The sequence below is a fragment of the Cololabis saira genome, chromosome 6 (assembly GCF_033807715.1).
Source record: "Cololabis saira isolate AMF1-May2022 chromosome 6, fColSai1.1, whole genome shotgun sequence".
In the NCBI taxonomy this organism is placed as follows: Eukaryota; Metazoa; Chordata; class Actinopteri; order Beloniformes; family Belonidae; genus Cololabis; species Cololabis saira.
Window position 1 is genome coordinate 3,625,678 of NC_084592.1, and position 11,119 is coordinate 3,636,796.

The window sequence follows — 11,119 nt, forward strand, 5'->3', positions numbered from 1 at the left end:
ACCTCAGTGCTGCTTTTGACACTATAGATCATGGCATTTTACTGCACAGGTTAGAGCATGTTGTTGGGATTAAAGGGACAGCTCTATGTTGGTTTAAATCATATCTATCTGACAGGTTCCAGTTTGTTCATGTACATGAGGTTTCTTCAGAACAGTCAAGGGTCTGTTATGGTGTTCCGCAGGGTTCAGTGCTAGGGCCAATCTTGTTTAGTTTATACATGCAGCCGTTGGGAAGTATAATCCAGAATCACGGCATACACTTTCATTGTTATGCTGATGATACGCAGCTCTACTTGTCTATGAAGCCGGATGAAACAGAACCGTTAGTTAAACTTCAGGCATGTCTTAGGGACATCAAGGACTGGATGTCCAGAAATGTCTTGCTTCTAAATTCAGATAAAACAGAGGTTATCATTCTTGGTCCAGAGCATCTTAGGAAGGGATTAGATGGTGTTGCGATGGCTTCCAGTGCAACTGTGAGAAACCTTGGTGTTATTTTCGATCAGGATTTGTCGTTTAAACCATATGTCAATCAGGTTTGTAAAATAGCCTTTTTCCATCTCCGTAATATTGCAAAGATTAGGAAAATCCTCTCGCAGAGTGATGCAGAAAAACTAGTTCATGCGTTTGTATCTTCTAGACTGGATTACTGTAATGTGTTATTAGCAGGATGTCCAAGTAATTTGCTGAATAGGCTCCAGCTGATCCAAAATGCAGCAGCACGAGTACTGACAGGAATTAGCAGGAGAGACCAAGTCTCTCCAGTGTTAGCGTCGCTCCATTGGTTACCCGTAAAATTCAGAATCCAATTTAAAATTTTATTACTTGCGTATAAAGCCCAAAACGGCTTAGCTCCGCATTATTTGCAAGACCTGATAGTGCCTTATGTTCCTGTCAGAGCTCTCCGTTCTCAGAGTGCAGGTTTACTCGTAGTTCCTAGAGTATCTAAATGTAGATTTGGAGGGCGGGCGTTCTGCTATCAGGCACCACTACTATGGAACCAACTTCCAATCTGGGTTAAGGAGGCTGACACCACCTCCACCTTTAAAACTAAACTTAAAACATTTCTGTTTAGTAAAGCCTATAGTTAGTGTTTAGTAAACCTCTAGCTGGTGTTGGTAAATCTCTAGGTAGTGTAAACTTTAGTGTGTCAGAGTCGCTCCTGTAGTTTCTTGTGCTGGCCCCCCCTTCTCCTCCCCTTTCTCTCTTTTGTCCATGTTGCAGCATCCTTTGCCGGACACCGGAACCTGAAGGTGGTCGTGGGTGGCTTGTAGCTTGCATTACGGAGCACAAGTCTTTCCCTGACCCTTTCCCTTCAACCCTTCCCCGACCCTGCACCCCAACCTGGGACTTGCTGATTGGGCCGGAGATTCGGGAGCTGCGTGCTGGCCTGCGGTCCCCACCCCTGGTCATCCCGTTGCTGCTTCCACCTGCCTGCTGTGCTGTTGCCGTCCCTGACCCACCAGTCTGGCCCTCGGCAGGAGGGTCCCCCCTTATGAGCCTGGCCCTGCTCAAGGTTTCTTCCCTCCTAAAGGGGAGTTTTTCCTTGCCACTGTTTGGCTTAAGGTTTTTCTCCCACTAGGGGAGTTTTTACCTGCCATTGTTTATGTAATAACTGCTCGGGGGTCATGTTCTGGGTATGGGTCTCTGGAAAGCGTCTAGAGACAACTCTGTTGTATTAGACGCTATATAAATAAATAAAATTAAAAAAATTAATTAACTCTCTGAAAGGCTCGTTTGATAAATTTGTTAGAAAAATCACCGATCTGACCGGGTCTCAAGTAGCCGTGGGGCCCCGCGTCGAGGCAAGTCAAATGATGATGAGGCAGGGGAAGGTATCCAGTATTTTGCTAATTGGAGAGTTAAAATTGCGCATATAGACACCCGATCCGACCCGAAAAACCCAAAAATTTCGCACAGGGCCTCGCAAATCTCCCAGACGGCTCTGCCCTTACTGTTATTCTGGTGGAATAATCCCTATTTTGAGACTGATTCCTGCTGTTAAAGTTATCATTTTTCCTGGAAATCCAGGTGGTGCCCTGATAGGATTAATTCATTTTGATAATTCAATTTGATATAGCCTACAGTCTACTTTATTAATTATTAATAATTGTTGAATAAAATTATTAATAACTCTTGATAACTGGAACAGCGCCCCCTACGTGTGGCACAACACTTGTCTTGCACTTTGGCAGGATCATCTACTGTCCTGAACACTTAATGTAAATCAAAAAAACTAAAACATCTGTTGAACCAAAAAAAGCAGATCAAATGCAACAAAAAACCTTGAAATATTGTGTTTCCACTGACATATGTTTTGAATTGTTTCAATATTACAAATCAAAGGCTGTTGAAATCAGTAAAGTTGCACCTTGTGGATCGTGTAGCTTAATGATAAAGTTATCATCTCATAACTGCAGTGAATCACTTTGTATGCCAAAGAAATCATTGTGTCCAGGAAAGTAAATGTTAAAAGCAGATTCAAAGAGTCAGTTTATGCAAACACTTACACTTGGTCAGCTCTTTGGTCATTTCAGTGAGGTTGGATTTCAGCAGGTCCCTCTCTTCAGTCAGGGAGGAAAGCTTCTCTTTACTGGCTTGGAGACGCAATGTCAGATTGTCTTTGATGTCGGAGAGTTTTGAGAAATCATTTAATAAATCATAGTCTGAAAAAAACAAGAGATGTTTTGACCATTCAATGTTTACCACCAATAACAACAACCTGTTTGCTATTGTTTTTACCTTGTATATCTGAATGTGTGTGTTAACTCCAGAAACAACCAAAAATGCAACTCTGAGTAATGTGACATGCTTTTATATACCTTTAGATCTTTCCACCCTGGTGCATAGCCTAACTTCTCTTAAGTGCGGACTATGATCCACTGTGGTGACCTCTCCAAGAGGGATTAAGCTAAAATGGTTTCTGATCCTAACTTCTCCTGAGTATCATACCAGGTACTGTGACAGGATGACGCACTGTCCAGTTCTAATAACTGAACTATAAGCTTCTAGTGAGTCATGTTTGGTACGTAAAAAGAAAAATTAAAATGTACCAATTCTTGTCTTGTTAGATCTCAGTGCTGCATTTGATACAGTTAATCACAACATTGTTTTTACAGTTTTAAACATCATATTTGGTATTAAAGGAACAGCAGTAGCCGCTGTGTGAGAACAGCAAGTTTTTGCTTTATGCAACTTCTTATGCAACTTTTTTGTCTTTTGCCTTTTTTCACTTTTGTAACATTGTAAAACTAAGAAAAATTGTATATTGGATTACTGCATAAATACTAATTCATGCATTTGTTACTTCAAGATTGGACGACTGAAATTCTTTGTTTGGAAGATGTTGCAGCCAAAGTTCTGATTAGAAGCAAATATCAATTTTCTTCTGAGTTTCGCCTCGTTGGCAACACTCAGAAAATATGTTCATTTTTTTACATTTTTGTTTTTTCAATTGCTGACCATTTTGACTATGTTACAGCTTGTGCCTTGAAATTTTGTCATGACTATTCTTTGTAATTAGATTCATGAAATCAATGTTTTGTTTTTACTCTTTTATGTTTTATTCATGTATTTACCTTTTTTGTATGTGGCGATTAGGGGCTTGGATATGTTAAAGATTAGCAACAAACTGATTTGATTGCTTTAGTCTTTTTTAAATAGTAGGTGCGTGAGTGTGTGTGAAAGAAAGAGAGATAGAGAGAGAGAGAGAGAGTGAGAATGAGTATGTTAAAAGAAAAACTTAACAACCAAATAAGCGGTAGTTTCATTGGTGGGGAGAGAAGAAGATAGAGCTGGGGCAAAAATGAAGCGGCATTTCGCCGCAGAAAAAGCTTTGGAAATGGCCAATGCAGCATTTATCTGCCAGCGAGCTTCAGGATTCATCTGAAGACAGCTGCTGCTGCCATGTTGGAGGAGTTACAGACCTCTCAGAGAAACCACCAACACCAGTGTGCCACTGCTGCCACCAGCTCGACCAGAAAGAGAAGTACTGGTTTTGCAAAGGCCAAAGAAAATATCTCTTCTACCGCCTGCACCAGCTGAAACAAATACAATTTACACACACACACACACACACACACACACACACACACACACACACACACACACACAGACACACACACACACACACACACACACACACACACACACACACACGTCAGGCTGGTGTGGTGAGGACCCAGATGCAGGAGAGAGAGAGCGGGAGGCAGGAGTTTGCAACAAAAAACTAGGATTTATTCCACAAAGGCAAAACTAAAAGCGCTGCTTGGCAGGATCAAGACTAACTGGAACAGGGAGCACATGGAGGGAAGCACAGTACGGACCGACAGGGAACAAGGGAATGACAAGACCAGATATACTCAGGGGATAACGAGACACGACGAGACAGCTGGGACACAGACGGGGCACACACACACACACACACACACACACACACACACACACACACACACACACACACACACACACACACACACACACACACACACACACACACACACACACACACACACACACACACACACACACACACACACACACACACACACACACCAGCACAAGAAACTACAAGAACAATGGAGAACAATGATGGTTATGAGATACTTGTAATTAATAAATGGGAAAGGAATAGAAGAAGAGGAGAAAAGGAGGGGTGATTGGCACCGCCCAGTGGATCATGTCAGTACCCCCCTGCAGCATAGGCCTATAGCAGCATATCTACCACAAAGCTGTTTGAGACTAACTATTATAGTCTTGTTCTATAGCTGCAGCTATGACTACTGACTCTAACACACTAGAGTTTACACTACCTAGAGATTTACCAACACCAGCTACAGGTTTACTAAACACTAACTATAGGTTTACTAACACTAACTAGAGGTTTGCTAACACTAATTAGAGGTTTACTAAACACTAACTATAGGCTTTACTAAACAGAAAGGTTTTAAGTTTAGTTTTGAAGGTGGAGGTGGTGTCAGCCTCCTTAACCCAGATTGGAAGTTGGTTCCATAGTACTGGTTCCTGATAGCAGAACGCCCACCCTCCAAATCTACATTTGGATACTCTAGGAACTACGAGTAAACCTGCACTCTGAGAGCGGAGAGCTCTGCCAGGAACATAAGGCAGTATCAGGTCTTGCAAATATTGTGGAGCTAAGCCGTTTTGGGCTTTATATGCAAGTAATAAGATTTTGAATTGGATTCTGAATTTTAATGGGAGCCAATGAAGCGACGCTTACACTGGAGAGACGTGGTCTCTCCTGCTGATTCCTGTCAGCACTCGCGCTGCTGTATTTTGGATCAGCTGGAGCCTATTCAGCAAATTACTTGGACATCCTGCTAATAACACATTACAGTAATCTAGTCTAGAAGATACAAACGCATGAACTAGTTTTTCTGCATCACTCTGCGAGAGGATTTTCCTAATCTTTGCAATATTACGGAGATGGAAAAATGCTATTTTACAATCCTGATTAATATATGGTTTTAACCACAAATCCTGATCGAAAAACAACATCAAGGCTTCTCACAGTTGCACTGGAAGCCATTGCAACACCATGTACTCCCTTCCTAAGATGCTCTGGACCAAGAATGATAACCTCTGTTTTATCTGAATTTAGAAGCAAAAATTTTGGACAACCAGTCCTTGATGTCCCTAAGACATGCCTGAAGTTTAACTAACGGTTCTGTTTCATCCGGCTTCATAGACAAATAGAGCTGCGTATCATCAGCATAGCAATGAAAGTGTATGCCGTGATTGTAAATTATACTTCCCAATGGCTGCATGTATAAACTAAACAAGATTGGCCCTAGCACTGAACCCTGTGGAACACCATAACAGACCCTTGACTGTTCTGAAGAAACTTCATGTACAGGGGCCTCATTTAAAATGGAGTCATACTAAAAGTGCACGTACGCTCAAAAGCCGAAAATGCCGAGCGCAAAAAAAAATCCGGATCAATAAAACCATGTGCACGCAGATTTGCACGCAACGTTCCTTTATGAATCACAGACCTGCGCAGCTGAATCCGCCTCCAATCCCGCCCTCTACACGCCCATAAATGCATATGGATGAGCCTACTGAGCATGCACAGTGGCTTCCTGCAGCCTGTTTGTCAGAATGAATTAGAAGTAGCAGCCACCGTGACACTGACTTTCACGGAGACAGAGATGTTGTAGATGATGTGGAGCACAGGAAAACCACATTATTTGGTGGTCACAGTAAAAGTTAGAATAACTATATAAATAGTAGGCTATAATAAAATAAAGCGAGTGAGTGGCAGCACGCCGTTGCTGCGCTAAACGCCGTGAGTTCCCCGGCGCAACAGGGGGACACACGTCCCCCCGTCTTTTCAAAATCATGTTTTTTTTCCCCTTACTTTTTACAGTTTAAAAACTAACGGTAGGTTCAGCCTTAAATTGCAAATTATCAAGACACTGTATAAAAGCGATACGAGAACGGCCCCGCAGCCCCGCTTCACCCCCCGCTCCCCCTCCTCCTCTCCCGTCTCCCCTCAGAGCTGCTCAGGGCGGGTTTATGGTTCTGCGTTAAATCGACGCAGAGCCTACGGCGTAGGTGCGCGTCGCCGCGTACCCTACGCCGTAGGCTCTGCGTCGTTTTAACGTGGGACCCTAATTTAGGCACCATACACCTGCACGTAAAGGTTTCACGCGCGCGTAACACTCATATATATGAAAAAAAATCTGAGTCCCTTTAGGGGCTCCGTGGGGCTCCCTAAACGCAGCCCCTCATTTCTGTCCTAAAGCGGGTGAAGAAGAGGCTGCAGCTCTGACAGTCCTGACTGACTGAGCTTCACACACAGAGGAACACGATCAGCGCTATTTTATTTTATTATTTTAAGTCTGACATATGTTGTGATGTGTGATGACATTATTAAGAGTATGACATGAATCTGGCTTCATTTCACCACCTCACAGCCTGCGTTGCCAGTTCCCCGTGTCTTAAGTAAATTCTTACGGGAGGGTCCGAGTTGCCGTAAAGATAAGCAGATTTTTCGGTTAGTTTTTTCTTTTTAGATCCGAGGCTTTGCGTAGAAGGTGGCTTCCGCAACTTTCAGGCGCTTTTTCTGCGCAAGCAAGCTTTATAGATGAGGCCCCAGTACATGAAAAAACTGGAACCTGTCAGATAGATATGATTTAAACCAACGTAGAGCTGTCCGTTTAATCCCAACAACATGCTCTAACCTGTGCAGGAAGATGCAATGATCTACAGTGTCAAAAGCAATAAGGAAAGTGGGAAAATTGTGGGGAATCAATAGGGGAAGCAGTCTGTGGGTGAGGCTATCATGATTCCTAGGGAATATGGTGAGGGTCCAGGGTGCTGCTGTGGTTGTGCATCACCTCTGTATGAAGCTAGCCTGTCCCTGTAGAGGGCTAGCTCCAAACAGATGTGAGTTGACAACTCGCGCAGGTCTGCAGATGCCCTCTCTGTGATGTCTGGGACCTCGATTTTCCTCAACACAGAGCTCTGGCTCACAGGCCTTCCCTTTTGTAACAGTATCAGCAGCCGTCGGGACCACAGAGGTGCTGGAACATGGCATCAACTAGCATGATGTGCTCCGGCTCTGTACTTTGAAGACATACGACGCCAGCTTCTCCAGCCAGAGTGCAATCTGCCATTCTGGCTCCTTGAAAGACATCAACTACTGAAATGCTGAGTGGTCAGTATGAACAGTGAAAGGCAGTCCACACAAGTAGACAGCTGGCAGGTTGGAAAGACCCCAAAGGTGCTAGCATCGGCTAGCAACCCACGGTGGTGATAGTGAGGCCCAGCAGCTTTGCTACAACCAGAAATACGATGCAAGTCTAATAGGAGTAAAACCCCAAGAGTCAGCGAGAGCAAGGGTAGAACATGACTCACACAAGGATGACATGATAACAAATCTAAATCTAGAAATCTAGAAATGTAATTAAGTGAAGGATAAGGAAATGGCCTTATTATCCAGGGTTGGAATTAGACAGAATAGGGTTCAACATAAGGAGAGAGATGTAGCAGAGGTTAAAGGTAGTATCATAGAGAATAAGATACGTCAGGCTTGTCCTTGTGGCTGGTAGAAAGTATCATCAATCAAAGGCCTTAGAATGCATCAGGGAAAGAAGAAGTGTTTAGCAAGAAAGAGTGGCCACATTGAGCAGTAGTTCTTAAGAAGTCAGTAGATTCAGTTTGATGAAGTCTAGTGACAGATAGACAGTATTACTGTCACTGAGGAGGAGGACGCAAGAAAGAATGAAGGTGAGGGCAGCACGCTGGTCAGAGAGAGAAAAATGGATCAAAAAGCTAGAGTAAGATGGCCTACTTCAAATTATAGTAAAGAATGAGAAACAGTTAGCAAAGACTTGTTGATCATTTTAAGCAGGCTTAAGGCTAAATTAAAGCTGCAAGCAGCGATGAACGGGCCCTCGCACCCTTGTGTGTACGTTCAGGCGTGCTGCAGTGTAAGCGCTTGTATGACTTGCATGTAGATTCTTCAGGCCTGGACATTTAGAGGATGACACCACCCACGACTCTCTATATCAAACCATTCAAAAGTTATGGCAGAAATTAGGAACTATCATATATCGACCAATCAGAAGAAGGGGTGGGGCTAATTCATGCCAATGAAGGTCAAGTACTCAAAACCGAGTCAGATGACACCACCCACGACTCTCTATGTCAAACCATTCAAAAGTTATGGTAGAAAATAGGGGCTATCAAATATTGACCAATCAGAAGAAGGGGCAGGGATAATTTTCGCCAATTATGTTCAAGGACTTAAAACCGAGTCCGATGACACCACCAACGAGTCTTTATGTCAAACCATTCAAAAGTTATGGCAGAAAGTAGGAACTATGAAATATGGACCAATCAGATGAAGGGGGGGCGCGCTTTTTGGCGTCTATCGTCGCCACGGTAACGCTTTTGACTGAGAAAAGTAATGCGCATCGTTGCAGGATGGAGACGCACATTTTGATGTATAACACACCTAGGTGCACGTTACGGTTCGGGCGAAGAAACGGCCGAAGAAATGGCATAAATTGCGCCAAAATTACACGATTAATTCAAAATGGCCGACTTCCTGTTCGGTTTCGGCCATGGCGCCAAGAGACTTTTCTTTAAGTTGCGACATGATACAGGTGTGTACCGATTTTCGTGTATGTACATCAAACCGTATTGTGGGGCTTGAGGCACAAAGTTTTCTAGGGGGCGCTGTTGACACGAACATTAATTCATTAATAAAACCAGGCCTGGCTTGCGTGCAAAATTTTGGGGGGACGTTTAGGGGACTTTTGGGGCACGTTTAGGGGGAAAAAAGGCAGGAGTCTCTGCGTAGCCTACGCCGTAGCCTGACGTGCACCTCCCAAAAAATGTAACTATGCGTGGAGGCGACGCAGACCCAACGCAGACCGAGAGGGCTGTGATTGGTTTATTTTGTAGCAACGCATTTCGTTTTTTTTGTTTTGGGCTTGTTTTGTTTTTTTGCACAATAGTTGTCCTTATCTCTTTGATTCACTGTGACCGGAAAAACTGGAAGTTAGACTAAGGTCTGGGGGGGTACTGCACCGCGGCAAAATGGAGTGACGGAGAAGTCCGAAGGGTTCATGACCGCGTCACGGCAACGTCGTAGGCTCTGCGTTGGTTTAACGCGGAACCTTAAATCAGGTTTTAGAGGGAAAGCAAAAGAAAGCAAAGAAAGATGAGAAAGATGGGAGATTTATTCATATGGTGTATGGAAGTTTGGCATACATGAATGAAGAAGGGGAGCAGATACAATCAGGTCAGCCTAGACAGCACAGAGAAATACAGAAGTTGGTTAAAGAAAGGAGAAAGAAAAGAGCAGTGGAAAGGAGAAGTGGAAAAAGGCTACAGAAGAAGAGAGGGAGGGAATCTATGTTTACGAGAGGAACTGGTAATATTCAGTCTTCAGTAAGGGCTGTTTGTGTGAACAAAAAAAGGCATGATAGCAACATTATACTAGACTTCAATGAATGTGAGGGGTAACAGGAGCTGGACCAAGGAGGGCCGCCCTCCCCACTTGCATAATGAAGCAGAGCATACGGTAAAAAGTAAAGTAAAAAGAGGAGACGAGGGAATGTAAAAACAACAAATGTATGTACAAGGAAAAACAACATATATATATATATATATATATATATATATATATATATATATATATATATATATATATATATATATATATATATATATATATGATATTTTTATTATGTCAGTTTTGATCATTTTTACTTGGTTGGAAAGAAATGGATTGTGACTTGTATTAAAATTAATGCATGGGATTATGCAATGAAATTAAATATAATTTGGATTTCATTGGATGATATTTAACTTTGTAAATTTTTCAGCACCTTCATAAAGTGCAACACCATGTAATATACTATGAAATAATGTGGTTTTTAGTCACTGTCATAATTCCTTGTTTCTAATTATACATTTTTCTATTTTCTTATGGATTCCAGGATTTTGGGCAAACACTCACACTTGATCCGTTCATTGGCCATTTCAGTGAGGTTGGTGTTCAGCAGGTCTTTGATGTTGGAGAGTTTTGAGAAGTCACTTTTTGAGTCACGGTCTGAAAAATACAAGTTAGTTTCACTGAGCACTATCTCTTTCAATTGAAAGTTTTTAAAAGTACCTTACTGTATTTTTTAATGAAAAGTAAGTATAACAAAATGAAACTGAGAATGATTAAAAAACAACAACAATCATGTCAGTTTGAACTGTTAAATTTCTCTTTCATATGACGTGCCTCAAATCTGTTCACACTTTTGATTCATAAAAGAATTCATGGGGAGAACTTTTATTCTTCCAATATTCAGTTTAGTGGTAACTAAATACATGAACATTAAACTTACAGAAAACGCCGAGGGTGATGAGTCCAACCAGCAGTAAGAAACTTGACAGCACCAGACCAGCAATAACACCTGAAGTGATGGTCCTTTTTGAGCAGTTTGAACCTGAATGAAGAAAAGACCAGCGAAAAGAACAAATTAAACATCCATAATAATGACAAGTAATAAACTACTTTTGCTCAGTTCATCCGCACCTGTATGAATTGTTGAAGAAAAGATAGGTTTTTCATTTTCCATGTTGACATAAATGT

General features: G+C 42.3%; 1 protein-coding gene across 1 annotated transcript in view; it reads right to left on the bottom strand.

Moving 5' to 3' along the window:
• The window catches only part of LOC133446320 (CD209 antigen-like protein C), a 33,553-nt gene extending 22,434 nt beyond the window's left edge, over nt 1–11,119 (bottom strand). Inside the window, exons 1-4 of the mRNA XM_061724332.1 lie at nt 11,063–11,119; nt 10,872–10,973; nt 10,496–10,588; nt 2,511–2,666 (exon numbers count right to left, since the gene is read on the bottom strand). Of these exons, the coding sequence (XP_061580316.1) occupies nt 2,511–2,666; nt 10,496–10,588; nt 10,872–10,973; nt 11,063–11,105 (394 nt within the window). The 5' untranslated portion in view covers nt 11,106–11,119. The remainder of the gene's footprint in view (nt 1–2,510; nt 2,667–10,495; nt 10,589–10,871; nt 10,974–11,062) is intronic.